Source organism: Pogonomyrmex barbatus, unplaced genomic scaffold, assembly GCF_055798465.1.
Source record: "Pogonomyrmex barbatus isolate J1 unplaced genomic scaffold, ASM5579846v1 scaffold5, whole genome shotgun sequence".
Lineage (NCBI taxonomy): Eukaryota > Metazoa > Arthropoda > Insecta > Hymenoptera > Formicidae > Pogonomyrmex > Pogonomyrmex barbatus.
This window is the reverse complement of record NW_028297149.1, coordinates 11,677,018-11,696,123: the sequence shown is the minus strand read 5'-3', so window position 1 is coordinate 11,696,123 and position 19,106 is coordinate 11,677,018. Positions and strand designations below refer to the sequence as shown.

General features: G+C 32.9%; 1 protein-coding gene across 1 annotated transcript; it reads left to right on the top strand.

Annotated features, from left to right (window-relative positions):
* Positions 1 to 932: 932 nt before the first annotated feature.
* On the top strand, positions 933 to 18,459 carry LOC105431607 (cadherin-23). Its single transcript, XM_089081649.1, has 26 exons — positions 933 to 2,020; positions 2,112 to 2,295; positions 6,066 to 6,342; positions 6,887 to 7,038; positions 8,048 to 8,428; positions 8,882 to 9,011; positions 9,656 to 10,023; positions 10,185 to 10,323; positions 11,087 to 11,342; positions 11,553 to 11,827; positions 11,903 to 12,228; positions 12,379 to 12,690; positions 12,768 to 13,041; positions 13,204 to 13,504; positions 13,733 to 13,928; positions 14,144 to 14,301; positions 14,438 to 14,619; positions 14,803 to 15,026; positions 15,111 to 15,299; positions 15,410 to 15,703; positions 15,815 to 16,054; positions 16,235 to 16,420; positions 16,560 to 16,696; positions 16,951 to 17,342; positions 17,459 to 17,723; positions 17,910 to 18,459. The coding sequence occupies exons 3-26, from the start codon at positions 6,141 to 6,143 to the stop codon at positions 18,019 to 18,021; spliced, it is 5,691 nt and encodes a 1,896-aa protein (XP_088937775.1). The 5' UTR covers positions 933 to 2,020; positions 2,112 to 2,295; positions 6,066 to 6,140; the 3' UTR covers positions 18,022 to 18,459.
* Positions 18,460 to 19,106: the final 647 nt, after the last annotated feature.

Sequence of the window (19,106 nt, the reverse complement as noted above, 5' to 3'; positions counted from 1 at the left end):
TAGTAGTTTAGTAATTAAAAATAAACTTCAGCTTTCGTTCATGCTTTATCTACATTAAATATATATATATATATATATATATATGAATATTATTTTCTTATTGCTTAAAGATTGTATTTTCACATTTTCTCTTTATAAAACTATTAATTAGAAAAATATGATATAAATATAAGTATATAAATGATGAAAGATATGATTAAAATATATTGATTTTACGTGTTTGTCGGAGCTTGAATGACTGCGGATTAATTATCTTTGCGATTTTAATACTTAAGTTTTTTGAATCAATATAATTTATAAAAAAACTTAGATAAAAAAAAATAAAAGAAGAAATCGAATTAGTTTCTTTTTCAGTGCTTGGAAAACAGCGTGCGACATCTGAAGTTTAATGTAGAAAGTGATTATTCTGGCCGGTTAGTCAGGTTCAACGAACTTAACTCACAGTAGGTACATGATGATTTCAAATATTATTTAGGCCCGATAGATCATTGAATTTTTCTAAGCGTTTCTAAGCACGCATCTGCCACGAGAATTTATAGTTGATGTAACATTATTTGTATCGTTATAGCATCTCTTGCGGGTAAAGCAGAGCTTTACAGTGCTGATATGCTAGATTAACTATTCATAAACTTGTTTCTTCATTTCTTCATAGGATTTATGCGATCTGATGTATGCGATGTAATATAATTCATTTTACATAACGTTAGATAAAAATAAAACTTATATACAACTAATTAACATTGCTCATACATTATGTATTATTAATTAACATTGCTACAGAGAAGTAGCATACAAAAGCAAATAAAAATAATAAAAACTAATGTCATCATGTTTCTCATTTACATCTTTTTGCTTCCTTATCTTTTATGCATTCAATTCAATTTAGAGTTATCTCTTTAGAGTTATTAATTCTAAGATTAATGTATAAATTGGCGTGGTCGATTGTTTTGTTTGACATTTCCTTTACCTTTTTACGCAATTGATTTCTTCTAAATAATTTTTTGTTCTTAAAAAGGTATTATTTATCGCCTGTTTTTATCTTCCCATTTAAATTTAAAGTATTAAATACGCGAAGCTACTACTGTTTTGTTCATTTTTATCAAAACTTCGTTAAGAAATCATCACGCACACTCTGGTGGCATCAGCATGTTCAATAAATATATGTATCATCCAAACCGGTACGGCCATGTCCGATATGGAAGATTATACCATCGCGCTAATGATCGTGCTACCGTTTCGTCCACGATCAACGATCGACGGTCTGCGGGCGGTGCCCCGCTATTGCCCACAAAATATATCTTCCCCTGCGGGCGGTGTGAGGTAGCACAGGTGACCGGAGGTTGTGACGAGGGGGAAAGCCCCCTCGTGCACGCCTCGGGGAGCACGACGGGCTGAATTTAACTTGGAACAACCGTACGTTTTGTGGTGTTCTGTGCACGGTCAGTGCTCACGCCACAGAACGAATGCCAGGCAACGATCCGCGCTCTCTCGACGGGAACCACGCTGGCTTCGTTCGTACCTTCAGTTTACTATCGTAAGCTCACTCGGATAGGTGAGCGCCGCGCTCACGGCCGATCGGACGATGACACGGTTCTATGTAGTATTCGTTTGTCAGCATCTTAATCTCGCAAACGTGAAAAAAGATTCGATTTGATCCGCACGTTGGACCCAGAGATAATGAGGAATGCGCGCAAAGTGTTATTACAATAAAAAAAAAAAAAAAAAGAAATTATTTTACCTAAATTTTATTTACTGAATTACATCGTGCAAACTTTAGTTTCCAATTAATAGTGAAGTGTGAAAAAAAGTTTCTTTCAACTTGAGTGAACATTTTAAACACGTTCCCTTTCAAAACAATATATTTTTTGTAATTGGAAATGACAGTGATTTCGAGATAATTAAATTATAATAAACTCATCGATTTCTGCCATCGTGTGCGTTACGTGCATTACAATATATCTACTGAATGGATGATGCATTGAAAGCAAGTACTATCAAGCGTCATTTTGATATTTTAACGGTAATTTCATATGAAAGAAATTGACAGTAATAATAAGTCAACAATTTAAATTGAATATGATGATTTTTGAATATAAAGTTTATTGACACAGACGGATATATGAAAAACATTTTGCCCACTTCGCAATTAAGCAAATGCTGGCACTAACGATGTGCTAAAGGAAGAAGTTACAATAAAACAATTGTGTGACTAAAACATTCATTTTTACTTTCGCTGAGGCATACCGAACAAAACTGTTCCCGCCATTGTGCTATACGTCATATAAAAAAAATTTGGTGAGTACAAAATAATTTTGAATAAACATTTGTGATTTTACATTCATAATCACAAACATAATCACAAGCATTTGTTTCAATGTATTTGTATTTTTATATTCTTTTCGTATTAAAAATATTCTCTTAATAATTGGCAACAAAATGTGTTTAAATGACTATATTTATTTATTGACTCCTGATAATAAAATTTTATTACTGAATTTATGATTAGACTTATATAGATTTATTTATAGGATAAAAATATCTTATATGAAATCTGTGATAATCTCTTCATTTTCACTTTATTTTCACAATTTAATAAATTGTCCCTTTTATCGGATTTGATTGGTCGTGGAAAGAGAGGCGGCCCGTCCGCAATTTTTTAGAAAGTTCTGCAGAACTTTTAAAACGTGACATTGACAGACAGCACGTCCATCACAGTCGACATCCTGGTACGAATTATGCCGGTGTGGAATCTCACGAATCTGACGTGCAATTAATGCTTATCTGACACCACCACTGAAAGTTTAATTCGCGGAATCAACGGTATTGTTAGCCACTCTTTGATAACTGGCCTTGTAATCTGTAAAGCAAGACGTTTCGTATACTTATTATTATACAATCAATTTTCAACAAACTTAAGAAGTGAAGATCTCTCTCTCTCTCTCTCTCTCTCTCTCTCTCTCTCTCTATATATATATATATATATATATATATATGTATATATATATATCTTCATCTATCTTCATGATTGAAGCATGATTGAAGAAGTAAAGAATGAAACTTATATGAAACACGAAAAGGCGAAAATGAGATATGTATATTCCTCTTCTCTATAAAATTTTACTTGCTATTTTAATAGTATACTACGTATTAATAGTATACTACGTATAGATAATAAATGATGAAATATTTAAAAGAAATATTTTATAAATCAGACACTAATTATTTTAAGGAGATACTATTTGCCAAAAATAAATTAAAATAAATTTAATAATGTTATTTGTTATACATTTACATAAGTATATTTTTTTTTTGCATGTAATTCGCTTTTGCGTGCTATGACTTCCGTTTATTACGGAATCAAAATTAAACGTTGAAGCGGAGCTAATCACTGGATAGCGATCGGTGATTGTTAGCACTGACCCAAATTTCCTTATGACAACATATTAATTATTAAACGACAATGTTCATGACGCAAGGATGCAATCATGTTTAACTCGGCTTATGTATCCTCTTATGTTATGAAATATCTCCTTTTCTTAAATAGTCGCACAACGCTATTGTATCATCATAATTAATCGTACGATGAGATAAGACACTGCTAATTTCATTCCCACGGGTAACATTTCGTCGCACCACCAGTGTGAAAAGGAAATTCATTTTGCTTATGTGCTTCGTTCGCAGCAGCATCTGTTTATTGTCGTAACACCAGATGTAACCGCATACACACGGAATCCGGGAATTGACGAATTTTTGTTTAGAGAAACTATCGAAGTTTTTTGCATCACATATTTCTTTCCTGGAGATTAATTTTTAAATAACGTTTGATACAACAAAGAGTCCAAAAGTCTCATCAAAATAATGTACTTTCCCTTAATTAAGATTAAAATATTGAAATTAGAAAAGTGAAAAGCTTACGGAAGATTGATTTGAAAGATTATTATCTTTATCCTCTCCTTTTCTGTGGACTACCTCAATTTTGGAGTTGTGAAAAAAGAATACGTCGTATCGATATCACATACACAAGTGGCGTGTCTGCACCCACCAAGAGGATCCTTTACACATATGCTCATGGTGTGGGGGAGCTCGTCACGCAAGGAAATTCTGTATGGGGTTGGCTGGGCAACAGACAGTATTATGGGTGTATGTCAATATCCCGGACGGTGTTATCATTCGGAAGCATGCATGGCAGGTGTAGGAAATGACGTCACGCACTTCGGGACAGCTCCCCATTGAATATACGACCTTATTGCCTCTTTATTCGAATCAGCGTGCATAGAGAAAACTTCCTTCATATAAACGCAAGTTATTTTTTTCGGTCGATGCTCAGGGGGACTATCGTACGAATAGTTTGTTTCGAAAGTAAAAAAAAGGTGACGATTATCAAATAATAAAATTCTACCGATTCTAAAGCGTTTTATTGATCAATCTTCTCGAAGAATTTCGCAAGGCGCGAAGGTGAGTAGTAAAGAGTCAGAGAAAATTTTAGTCACGCAATCTTCTTCATGCTATGCATTTGAATATTACATCTTTAAATAGATAAAAGATTAGAATTATTATAGCTAATTATATAATTAATTATAATTATTATAACTGAGATAACTAAGAATTTGCGATAAAGAAATAGCATTTTAGAAATTTTAAAGAAAACTCTATATATATATATATATATATGCATGCCAAGCTGTTATTATTATAAATGAAAATTTTATGTAAAAATTAAAATGTTTAGTGTAATATCAATTAAAAATATGTGATATAAATATAACAAATGGTAGATAAAATCGTCCAAAATTATGTCGGAAAGTTCTGGTTATTATCGCAAGTAAAAATCGTATTCGGTATAATTCTTATCAGAAAAGTCATCAGAAAAAGAAGAGATTCGCTTCCTGGGCTACAAGGTCTTTATACGCTTATTCGAAATCAGATAGCGCACGTACATCGTGCACATTTGAATACACGGGTACATCCGCACATCGAGAAGCTTCGCACCAGCCTGTTATTTAGCAGAGTCTTAAAAGTCAAGAGCGTGGCCGATACACTCTGTTGGCAAGAAGAGCACCGTTCGGTGTGCTCACTCAGTGTTCTTCAAGTGTCAAACCATCTCTGAAGGAGAATTCTTACACAAACACGGGTCAGTGCGAATGCTTCTTCCGCGTATTTCCGATACAAGTTTTTAAATTGTTAAACGATATTTTGAAATTCCGAATATCCTCAACTACAGTTTTCTGAAGTAATATGAAATTAAATTTCTATCGAAGAAAATGAGATCATTATTTTCTGATCTAACTTTCATATTTTTCAAGATTATTTGCATTTTTACAGAACTACTATGCTTTACACTACGATCAAACTTAAGATTGGAATTAATTAGAATTAATAGTAATTTTAATTTATTACACGGCTGTTTGCAAAATGCTTTTTATCGAGCATTGAAATCACCCCGTTTTGAATTGCAACGCTTTCTTTCTTAAGAATGCGATATTATATCATCGCTTCGTTAGCCGAGTAAGATCGTAGGACGAGATCGAGGTATTAAATATAGCTTGCGTAATGCGAGAGTAGCGGGGGTGTCTAGTTGGGAGACATAGTCTTTTAATTATTGCATACGGCACAATTTAAGAGCCGTGAGAAAAACGTCGCTTCTTCCTGAAGCTTTCACTCCGGTTTAATCTCCGTGATCGTTCGCGGCGAGATACTCTTGACATTGCATCAAGACGACGTTTTACCGAGGAGAAAGCAACCACTCGGCGTGAATACCGGTTTACGAGTTATCAAACTAAATTGCAGCAACTAAATAGACTGCGTATGTGTTTGCAAATAAAATGTATGTCATCATTTACTAAATGTATGTTAATCTGTATTGATTATAATAATCGCACTGCTCCCCCCGAATATTATTATTCCGGACTACTCAGAGATTATATTTGTTCATTCATTTTTCAATAAATATAGTAATTTTTATTTAACTACTCAATACATCCTTACTTTTAATAGCGTAATTGATCACTCATTTTACAGCAACATTTTTGTTAATAAACTGCATGTTTAAACTGCGTTTATTTCAGTACAATAAGAAATGACTTAATCGTGGAAGATTTTGCGGGAAGGAACATGCCGATTATAAGTATTATTCGATCAAGATGACATCAGATAAGCAAACAAGATCATCTTCCTGGCTATTGCGATCATGTAAAAGAAGTCGATTTAAAGTGGAATTGTTATATGTCGTATTGGGATATCTTCTAACATATTGCTCCGCTAGAAACAATCCTCCTAGATTTCTTATAGACGGACAGACGGAAATTGTTCTCAGATTGAAGGAGGGGCCTGAAACTCCGATTGGTAAAAATAATGATATACATATATATATTTTTTTTTTAATTTCATTGCTCCAATAAACATCGGTCAAACATAAATTATCATGTAATAAGCAAAGTTTAACACATCATTATAATTTGTATTAAGCAAACAGTCAAATGAAAATTTAATTTACGATCGATTAATTCGTAATGGAAAAACACAAACGTATCATTTATGTATATGTGCGGTAGCGCTGGTTACGGATGGTCACAAAATTTATTACTAGTTTAACGTAGCGCTTTTCAAGCACCGTTGCATAAACCGTTGCTGTTTTTTGTTTTAATAAACATACGAATAAACTTGCACGAATAAAATTAATATTTTTTTTTACGACTCTTCTTTGGCTTTTGTTTTTCTTGTATAATAAATTTGTATATCTAGATATGGTTGAAATTTATTAATTTATAAAAATTGAGAAAGATTTTTCTACAAATATAGAATATTTTATTTGTATATTATACATACTAATAATAATAATAATAATAATAATAATAATAAACTATTTATAAATAAAAATTATTTGTAGGTAGCTTAATTTATAAGCTTAAAGGTATCGACCCAGATAATGATATATTGACTTTCGACGTTCGAGATCAGCCTGGTAGTGATGTGATTCGAGTTGAAAACTTTGGTTTCAACGAAGCAAACATTTACTTAAACAAGTTGCTGGACAGAGAGGTAATTTGTAAAATCTACATTCTAAATTAATTTTTATCAATATTGTGAGAAGACATCTATAACAAAAAAATATTTTTAAAATTATCGCAAAATGAAAAATAAATCTTAATTCGATTCGTTGTCCCAACAACGAACAAAATCTTTGTAGGTGAGAGCTATTAACATAAATAAAAAAGCAAAGACAACGCAGGAAGAGATACCGCAATAATTCTTCAGTGTCGTCTCAACACTGTCATTTCGGTTTTGCATGAGCGATTTACCTTTTCTTCGGAAGAGTTTCAATATTATAGTGCGACAAATCATTAAAGAGAAACTTAAGTATTAACAACGGAGACGAATGTAATTTACCGATCATCTTTACAAGAATCTATTTCGTGAAGCTGTTATTTCTAACCGACATTAGCGCGTAAAGTAACGCGTTTGTCTAACTTTCTATCATCGACGATACTCGCATTCGAACTATAATATATAATCTTCGCGCGCAATGCTATAATGTTTGAAAATCTATATCGATCGCATTTGGCTAGTTATATTTTACCTCTTATATTTTAATCTTCCTATATCTATATTTGAAGCAAATCTTATACTAAATCTTTGAAATATTAATCTCACTTTAAACCATCGTAGTGTTTTCGTCAGATTTCAAAATAGAATTTTATTTATAATTTTACGTTTATTTATAATTTTACAAAATAGAATTTTATTTATAATTATTTAGCGTATATTTTAATAGACGGTAAAAATTGAGCAAAAAGTTTCTCGAACGCAGATTCTGTTCTACCTCAGTCGTCAATCTCAGTGTCAAGTAAATCAAGTTTGCTTGATCTTTTTTATTAACCTATTATCCATACTTTGTTAATGAATTTTGCTATAGTTTTATTAGTTTTCCGTTAACATTTTGTATATATATATATATATATATATATATATATATATATATGTATACATAAATCTATATAAGATCTATAATTTCTTCATAGATAAATGTACATATATTTATGCACTTTAGACAAGAGACGAATATGCACTCGTGTTAACATTGACGGATGGAAGATTGGGAGAGGGAAATTTCATCACGCAAAGTCTGCTACTTCTGGTCGAAGACATTAACGACAATGTGCCGATTTTTCGTCCACATCCTACCTCATTAACACTTCGGGAGGATTCGCGCCCGGGTATTTTAACAACGGTGGAAGCCACCGATGCGGATTTGGGTGCTCACGGTCAAGTAGTGTATTACCTTCAGGAGTTGGATGGTGATAACAACGTTTTCAGCATATCGACCGTCAATGGCAAAGGCGTTATACGCTTAGTGGGTTCTTTGGATTACGAACGAAAGTATCTGTATCAACTGCGGATTTTGGCTGTAGACCGTGCGATAAATGAGAAGGTATATTTCCTATTTCAATAGGCACTATTTTTTATTAAATGCTAAATTGTTTAAATATCGCGAACGGTAGAAGAAAATTGAAGCTGCATTGAAGATTATTTTATTTTTAGAAATATAATTTAATATTCCGTGTGTACGTTATCTATATATATCTTGTCTATTTGAATGAGATACGTTTGTTCAACATTTTAAAAATTATTAAGGGTACTGCTTGATAAAACGCTTCGTACGGACTATTACGTAGATAAAACCCGTACGATCTGCGATTTCTGAATAGTTCAATGACTTTTCCCTGTAAAGTCAAGCGCAGCGAAGGATGAACAATGCTGGAAGATAATTATCTATATAAGCGTCGTTACAGTTATTTATTATAGGCGTTTCTTTTCAAGGAAACTTCCTGCAAGATAATTTACTTATACTTAATTATTCTACATAAATACTTAATAATTCTAGGTAAATACGGGAACGACCGCGATTTTGATTAAAGTGCAGGATGTGGAGGACCAACCGCCGGAATTCATAGCCATGACACCCGTCGCAAGAATCAGCGAAAATGTCAGAATTGGCACATCCGTTTTGCAAGGTCAGTATTATATCTTACAAATAAAATAACGTCAAAACTTTGCTTTTACGGGGATTAATTTGCGGGAATTAATTTAATTTAAAAGCCGAATAAATAAGCGAGTAACAAAATACATTTATAATGAATGATGTTGCCTAATTAAGACGAGAAATTAACAAAGATGCGGTAATGGGCAGTTTTCAGCCAATTAATTTAGAATTTTACGTTTCGACATACTTCGGCACACTTGCAGCACGTGCAATGATATGCGTGTGCACACGCATATTCGACTCTTCTGCTTGTTCAACGCTAGAACAATTACAGATCTAAGTTATCTCGGTCTAATAACCGCACGTAATATGCATTTTATTCCATTATGACGGCAGAATAAGAAATATACGATCATGTAAGACCATGATCCGTTGTTTCTTCATTACTGCCTTTTAAAACTAGGGTAGACTCAGTTCTAAGTCTATATCTTCAGATGATGTAGCTAAAGTATTAAACGAGCTGTGATCGTATATATTTCGCGTTTTATTTTGTGTAGACTTGCTTAATAAATATTATTAGATATCGAACGTTTTAATCGTTTCCATATATTGTTCTATTGTGATTGTGAATTATATAAGATTTTGTGATTTAACCGATAATAAATCTCGTTACAGTTCGTGCTGTGGACGGTGATAAGGGGATAAACAACAAAGTGACTTATAGCATCACGAAGGGACCGAGATATCTGTTCGATATTGATGCGACTTCCGGTCTCGTATTCACGAGAGCGCAATTGGACAGGGAGGCCGAGGAGAATAGCGATGGGACTTTCATTCTAGAAATTACGGTGAAGGAAGTATCGAAGATTAACCCACCGCCGTCTGTCAGTACCGAGGTAACCATTATTCTCACTGACGTAAATGATGAAACGCCGACATTTCGAAGTATGCTATACCGTGCCGAGATAAATGAGAACGCACCGGAAAATACACCAGTCAATTTTATTGGCGATGCGGTACCAGAAGTTTTCGATCATGATTTGGTAAGTTGAGATCCGAAAGGTTATATTATTTTTTTATATAGAATTACGCAACATCACGCAAAAAATTAGAAAAAAAAGTACCGCGTTCTTGCAAAGCAATTTTTTCTTATTGCATTTTGAAAATGTTGCTTGCAAGTACAAAGTACATTTTTTTTTTTCAGGGTACGAATGGCACGTTCCAAATATTCATTGAAGGTGATGGTGGAATATTTGATGTTACGCCATTTCGTGGGATTAATGAAGCGCCATTTTTAATTCGCGTTAAGGATTCGAGCAAACTTGATTTTGAGAAAATATCTGGTAAAGCCATTCTTCTTTTTTTTTTTTATTATACTAGACACTACAGATGCGCATTATTTATCTTTTTAAACAGATCAAAAATTATAAAATACTGTTATACTGGATTAAGAAGATATTGACAATATCGACCGCATGATCTATCCGATAGATGGCACACGTGTTTGTTTTGACGGTGGCGGCATATCTCATTTCAAAGCGCTAGTACTACACGTGTTTTCACACTTTTTTTGGAAGGCAAAAAAGATGTAAACATCTAAGCAAAAAATTCCTGCGGCGTTTTTTCGTGTTTGTTTTTTCATGGGGGGGCGCACCTGTGGATTTCAAAATGCTATAACTTCTTTAAAAATCAACGTAGAGACATGGGACAAAGACGAATCTTCTTCATTTTGTATTCCGCAAATGTTTATGTTAAATACATATATTCTTATCATGATACATATCATGTGTATATATAAGACATCCGAATATGACAGAATAAAATATAAAATATCTCGTAAACTATTGATTATTTGCTATTTGTACTTTATAAATTTGTACTTTTTTTATCCAAAATAAATAGAAGACTGCGTAACAAAAAATATACTTCCATTTAAAAAATGGAAAAGCGACAATAACTTTGATTATATTCGAGTATCGACTTAATATGTCTTTTTCAGAGAAATAGAATTAAATTACAATGAATGCATTATTGTCAAATTAATATTAACATGTTTTTGTTACATTCGTCTTATACAACATAAACTTATGGATTTGATTTTTACAGTGGTAAATTTTACTCTCGTTGCGAAAGAAATCACACCGATTTCGCCGAAATACAGCGCGGTACCGGTAACAGTTTTTATAAAAGATCAAAATGACAATTATCCCGAGTTCACAAAGAGTATCTACGAAGTGTCGATACCAGAGAATTGTGTCGAGGGAACGACTGTGGCTTGGGTGCAGGCTTTGGACGGAGATAGCGGTAACTTTGGAACGCATGGAATACGATATACAACTTTAGGCGGTAGCATTGCACACGCGTAAGATAATAAATTATCAAAATAATTCTTAAAAACAATTATTGTATTATAATTTAGATTTTTATGATTACGAGAGAGTAAAAAGCAAAAAACATTGAAAAAACTTTATGGTTCAGTATAATTAAAAAATTAATATCCCAAATAAAATGTTAATAAAAATAATAAAAAATAATGAAACTTATGATATTTAAAATAATGTTTTCATTATAGATTGGCAATGGACCCTCTCACCGGCGTGATCACGGTCAAACATCCTGGACCCAATTTTGATCGCGAATTAGTTGCACGACATTTTCTCACCGTTGAGGCACGAGATCATCTTGGAAAAGGGAATCGCAACGCTGCGCAATTGATAATTAATATCGATGATGTTAATGACAACGCTCCTATATTTTTGCAAAATAAGTATGAGGCGGTGTTATTGGAGAACGAAGATCATTTTGAATCGCCTCTGATCGTCGAAGCATCCGACAATGATTTAAATGGTTAGACAGTATTTAACAAATAAAAAAAAAAAATAACATTTCTATTTACGATTTATATGATTTATATCTATACAGGGACGCGAAATAGTGAGATTGTCTATGCTCTGGTATCAAGCGAATTCTCCCGAAATTTCACCATTGATCCAAAACGTGGAGTTGTTACTCCCATCCATCCCCTAGATTACGAAGCTCTACCTATCAATCAAGGACACAAAGAAACAATTATACGACAATTGAAATTGACGGTGAGAGCTAGAGACATGGGTACACCGAGTCGAACTTCTGATGTTCCTTTGATTGTTTATTTGAAAGATATTAACGATAATGCCCCAGTTTTCGAAAGAGTTTTGTATAAGAGAAGCATTTCAGAGGATTTACCCGGTGGCACAAGCGTTGTACAAGTACGTAATTATATAATATTAAATTATGTATGTAGACGTCAAAGTTGTATATAGATGCAAATTTGAAAAATGAAAAAAATTATAATTAGAAGAAAAAGATTAATTAAACGTTATCGCGGAAAAACGATGAATAAGGAATTGTTTGCATAGGTGAAAGCCTGGGACAAAGATTTGTCGTCGCCAAATAATAAATTAGTTTACCGGATTCAGAGCGGAGCCGGAGACAAGTTTGTAATTAGTCCCGAGACAGGTGTGATCCGAGTTGCGCCGGGTTCGAATTTAGATCCGGATCTCACGTCACCGAAAACCACAAGATATAACTTAAATGTTATCGCTATCGATAGCGGGACGGAAGTTCAACGGACGGCCGAGGTTCTAGTGAATATCACGATTCTAGATGTCAATAACAAGCCGCCAGTTTTCATCGATCCTGGGACTGTCACCATCAGAGAAAATACTCAGGTGCGTCATCAAGCGCCTCTCTCTGCTATTTCTAAATTTCTAAATTTTATTAATAGATAAATGGATTGTAATTTTAGGTCGGTGCTTACGTACATCGCATAATGGCGCAGGATCCAGATGTAGCTCCGATCTTACGTTATCGAGTAGATCCCAATTCATCAGAAGCTCGAAATGAGGAGGGTACTTTGATTAAAGTGCAAGAATATGACTATCTAGCAGCGTTGGAGTTAAATGCATTAGACGGTTTGCTGCGTATAGTAAGACTATTGGATAGGGAAAAAGTAGAAACTATCAGATTAGGACTTGTAGTCGAGGATTTGGCCGCGATAAGAGGCTTACAAACTGCATCCGGTTAGTTTTAAAAATTTTAGTTTAAAGTAGTTTTATGAAACCACAATTTTTTTCCTTCAAATCTTTCTGTGAAAATCTTCAATAGATTTTCAAGAAGATTCTTTTGTCGCAAAAATGGTTTTTATGGTATCAAAGCGTAATACAATACGCAAATGTTTGCAGCCACGCTGAGTATAATTATTGAGGACGAGAACGATAATAATCCTAAATTTCGAAGACCGTTTTATAGACGTTCTGTTACCGAGAATAGTAAAAACGGCGTTAATATCGCGAATATCGTCGCTGACGACGCCGACAAAAATCGTAGTATCACGTATTCTTTGCAAGGCCCAAAAGAAATCACTGATCTTGTACATTTGGATCCTGAAACCGGAGAAATGGTCGTCGCTAACAAAATCGACAGAGAAATGTATTCGTGGCTAAATTTAACTGTTAAGGCCACGGACTCTGGAATTCCATCTCGGTAAAAATCTCGCAATTTAATAATTATTAAGTAGGCTAAGTGTTAGTATAAGTGGATTTGTATTAATTTTCTAAATATCTTTGACTTTATTACATTACTGTCTTTAATTTTAAAAATAACAGAAATGTGTGTGATTACTTAAATAATAACTTTTGCATTAGAAAATTAAATAATAATATTCTAGTATTATTTTTCTATTGTATGATGCAACTATATTGAATTTTGTAGATCAAGTTTATCGGAAGTGTATGTTCAAGTCTTAGACGAAAACGATAATAATCCATATTTCATATCAAATATCAGTAATGTAACTGTCATCGAGAATTCAAAAATTGGCACGGAAATCAGTGTTATACAGGCAACAGATTCCGATAGTGGAGATTATGGAAAAATTACTTATCTTTTAGATAGAATGTCATCTCAGGTACAAAATGCAAACATGTTTCTCCTATTTTTGTTTGTTTCTCCTATTTTTTTTCATAATAATATCTAAAAATATATAAAAGTTTTTTACAATTATTTTATATTTATTTGCAAATTTGTATCCAATAATATTTAATTGTATTCACTTAGATGATTATATATGGTTATATATTAATTTACACAACTTCTTGTTGTAATGGATTATATTTCAAACAGGGAACTTTTGCTATCCATCCAGAAACAGGATCGTTAACAGTGGCTGATATTATAGACTGGGAGATCAAACATAGTTATGTTTTGGTCATAGAAGCTTGGGATAATTATCAATTTGGTTATACTGCGGGAGAGTCTCGAAATGCGTTTAAACAGATTCAGTATGTTTACGAACTTTAAAATACAGATTTTAGATTCATTGATCTCGTGATAAATATAATTTTTTTTATAATAATTTAATTTTAAAATATAAATTACTTAGAGAGCGTTATTGTAAAAAAAAAAATACTGTTTTAGAATTACAGTTATTGATGTGAATGACAATGGTCCGAAAATGGATCTACCTCAAGACTGTATATCGATATCTGAATTTCATGATATACGAGATTTAATTTATGTTATAAAAGTGAAGGATGCTGATGATCCAATGACACCGAATGGACGCGTTATAATTAGGATCACTTCCGGCAATGAATTAGGTGTGTAATTAAATTCTATGAATATCATTTTGATTTAATGCTTGATATTAATGTTTAATATTAATATGTAAACATGTTTATTACATATTTTAAAATTAATGAAATTCTGGTACAAACATCATAATTTTGAAACATTAAATACGACTAATTTCGTGATAATATCGATGAAATTATGGTCGACAGGTTTATTTATATTGGAACAAACTGATTATTGGACAGCAAAGATAAAAGCTGCTTTGCCATTGAGAGGAAAATTCGGGAATTACACGTTAAATATCGAAACGCGCGATCTAGGAACTCCGTCCAATAAGGACAATGGAATTTTGAAGATATGCATCACGGATTATAATGATAATCCCCCTTTATTTGTCAGTCCCCAACACAATACCACCATCCGTGTTCCAGAGGTTCGTGTTTCTGGCAATTTGCATAATGCTGCATTTCTGATGCGCCCGAAATGGCGTTAATCTTATGTAATGAAACGATTTCAGAACATAACAGTAGGAAGTTCAGTTATTCAAATTGAGGCGAGAGATGCTGATACGGGATTAAACGGCGATGTGCATTATCGTTTGAAACAGGACCTCGCGGGTCATTGGAAAACTTTTCACATCGACGAGAAAACCGGCGTAATATCATTAAACTTACCGCTCGATAGAGAAACTCAGAAATTATACGAGGTACGCAAACACATACGCACACACATGAGATTTAAATTGAATTCCCTTCTGAATAATTATTTAATTATTTTATAAATTTTGTAAATAAAATTATTTTAATATGTATATAGATACGAGTTGAAGCATACGATTTGGGTACGCCGACGCCTTTAAGTTCAGATCTCGATCTAATTATTTATGTGCGCAACATCAACGATTTCGAGCCACAATTTTCAGTGAGCACTTTTAATATCAACTTCACGGAGGAACAACTACCAGGATCGGAGATGGCGTTACTTCCAGATACGTTTGACAATGATGATGTTGACGATTTGGACGATCCTCCCACTCAAGTCTGTTATTTCATAGTTGGCGGAAACGATGATGGATTATTCGTTTTAGATATTTATAAACACGAACTCAGTGTAAGTTGCTTGTTAAAATAATATGCTATTCAGACAAATGTTTTGACATATATAATTCATATCTTTTGTCTTTTGACAACTTGAAGAAAATTAATATTATTCGTTGCTTAGACTGCCAAATTGCTAGACAGAGAACAACAAGAAGAACATGTGTTACTTATTAAAGCAACGGAGGATTGCAAGACCGTGCCGGAGAATGAAACAACATTCGATAAAACCGATGCCACTTTATTACAAGTTGTCGTAAAGGTTGATGATATCAACGATAATGCACCGCAGTTTATTAAAAATGTTTTTACGGGTGGCGTTACCACCGAAGCCGACTTTGGCACGCAATTTATGCATGTTAAGGTAATTTTATATCGTGTTCTCAGCAACATCACTATTTGTGCGAGGGCGTGTGATCTTTTTTTTTTTGTGTAAATTTTTTATAAGACTTGCAAATTTTAATATTATTTTATAGGATTAATTAATACTTAATTTTAATATTTTTTAAATGCATTTAAAATGCATTATGTAAATGAATTATAGGCAACTGATGCGGACGCTGGTGACAACGCTATACTCAGTTATTATCAAGTGGGCAAAATTCATATGACATTAACTGAAGGTTTCGAAGATATGCAAATGCAACCTTTTTTAGTAAATAAAGATGATGGAGCAGTGAGTCTTAATTTTGATCCTCAACGAGGGATGAAGGGCTATTTTGATTTTATGGTATATTTATTTCAATAATATATATCATTTTTATTTTAATAAAAATATTATTATATTATATTATTACATTTTATTTTATTTAATAAAAAATTTATTTGTTAAATAAAATATTTCTTCATATAACATTATATAAATTTAGGTACTTGTTAACGATACATATGATTTGCAAGACACAGCGAGAGTTTTTATCTATTTATTACGAGAAGATCAACGGGTTCGTTTTGTTCTCCGTCAACATCCGCCAGAAGTCAGAAGTAGAATTGAAACCTTCCGAGAGTAAGCAATATACTTCCCTCTTATTATTACTGAAATTAAGTAATAATAAATTATAAAGTTTTATTAAAGTAAAAAAAAGACATTGGAAAAAGTAATTGAAATAACAACAATGAATAAAATTGCTGAAGTATGTAAAAATTTGAACAGATACAAATTTAAAAATAATTTTGTTGGCCATCAAAATTACGTTTTTTTCGTATATTTAGTTCTAAAATAACATATAAATATCTGAGTATCTAAATTTTCATTCACAGAATTTTGGGTAATGTTACCAGTGCTATAATTAACGTCGACGAATATAAAGTGCATGAAAATCAAGATGGTTCTGTAGATAGAACGAAAACGGATTTATATTTGCACCTCGTGAATCGTCGAGACAATTCGATCCTCGAAGTATCCGAGGTCCTTGAATTGGTCGACAGGAACATCGAGAAACTCGACAATCTATTCAAGGAGTTCAACGTCCTCGACACGCAGCCAGCGAAACCCGAACCGATTATACAGTACGAACAAGCCGGAACGACTTTCTGGCTTCTCACGTTGACCCTATTTCTAGGAGCTTTACTGATTCTATGTGTTGCTCTATGTTTGTCCCAAAGAGCGTCTTTTCGCAGGCAATTGAAAGCGGCGAACGCATCACCGTTTGGTAACTTGAAATAAAAATTTATTTCTATCGCATTTCTATTAGTTCCACTTCTTATTGTCTGCTATTTATCGCATTAAATACATTAAAATTGATTTTCCTACGTTATAATCTCAAAGGTGCATCGGATTCGGAATTTATCAGAAGTCCTGGTCGCGTGCCGAATACGAACAAACACAGTGTCGAAGGATCGAATCCCATATGGATGCACGCTTACGAAAATGAATGGTTCAAGAGCGACGAATCATTCAGCCATACCTCCGAAAGAGATTCCCTCGACGAAAATGCACTTAATAATGAAGAAATGATGAATGAAGCTAATACAAACCAAAGAGCTGAAGATAAACCATATTATATAGAGCCAAGAATTTCAACTATTTCTAGGTATAAAATTGCCCTCTACATTATTTATTACTAAATTTGAATTTTAGATATATATATATATATATATATATATATATAAAACTTCGATAAATTAAAAATAATTATTATAAATACAGACAATCCATCCGAAGTAATCTCTTGTTGTAACTATATGTATAATTACTGTATGATTTTTTATTTTTATAGTGTGGAGAGTATCGATGTTCAAAATGACTTTGACAGAAATTCACCAATTTACTCGGGACAAAATGCGATTGTCAATCCGTTGGGAAAAAAGATCGAAACAACGGAATTATAGCAAATCAATACGAATTGAGGTCACGCGTGATTCACACTACTTCTTGCCACTGAATCGTCTTTAGGTGGAATAAAATGCGGGATTATTTTGTAAATAATTATGTTACATAAATAATCCAGAAATAAGAGTTCTCCTCATTAACTATTATGATTTTAAATACGAGATTTCCGTAAATTATTTATTCTAGTATACTTAGAATATGAGAAACAATGTATATTTTATTTATAATTGATATGTATTTTATATAAATGAATTGATATGTATAATACGTCAGCGATATTTTATTATCATAATGTGAATGCTGAGTTTTTTTTAAACAATTTAATTTATATCTTAATATTAGTCAATGTGGACTATTTGCATAACGATCTATCGTACAACAAATTTTTGTACACCTTTGTATTTTTTATAGACAAATAAATGATTTTTTTCAGTAAATTCTATTTTTTTATAATTTCGTCAACAAAATATTTCCCTGTTTAGAAAAGAAAAGAGTAAAGTTGTATACATAGTTGTACGAGATTGATCAAATTAATTATAATATTTTTGTTGTAACATCTAATATAGTGATATGCGTATATGACAGAGAAATAGTTCCCCAACAATGATCGAGGAATTATACGCACAGAGTAGCAGGTCACTGGTTGAAAAGTTAGGTAGCCGAGGAAACGGTTACCTATTCCCTTATCGCCTTCCTGAACGTCAGGGTTGCGTGCAACTTCATGCTAATCCAAGGTAGCTATATAACCGACCGGTCAGTGGTTGACCTCACCCGAGTACAAGCGTCTTTACGGCGTTATGGCGTCCTTTGCCCTTTCCATATTTCCGCAATTATAGTAGCGTACATTCCACTGATGAAGAGTTATCGGCAATAATTTTATTCAAATGCAAGAATGTTTAAAAATTGTTGCGTTAAGAAATTCAAGCTTGTTCTATTCATATATATATATATATATATGTGTGTGTGTGTGTGTGTGTGTGTGTGTGTGTGTGTGTGTGTGTGTGTGTGTGTGTGTGTGTGTGTGTGTGTGTGTGTATGTGTGTAAATGACAACAATTGAAGCAATAATGACAAGACATTGCAAT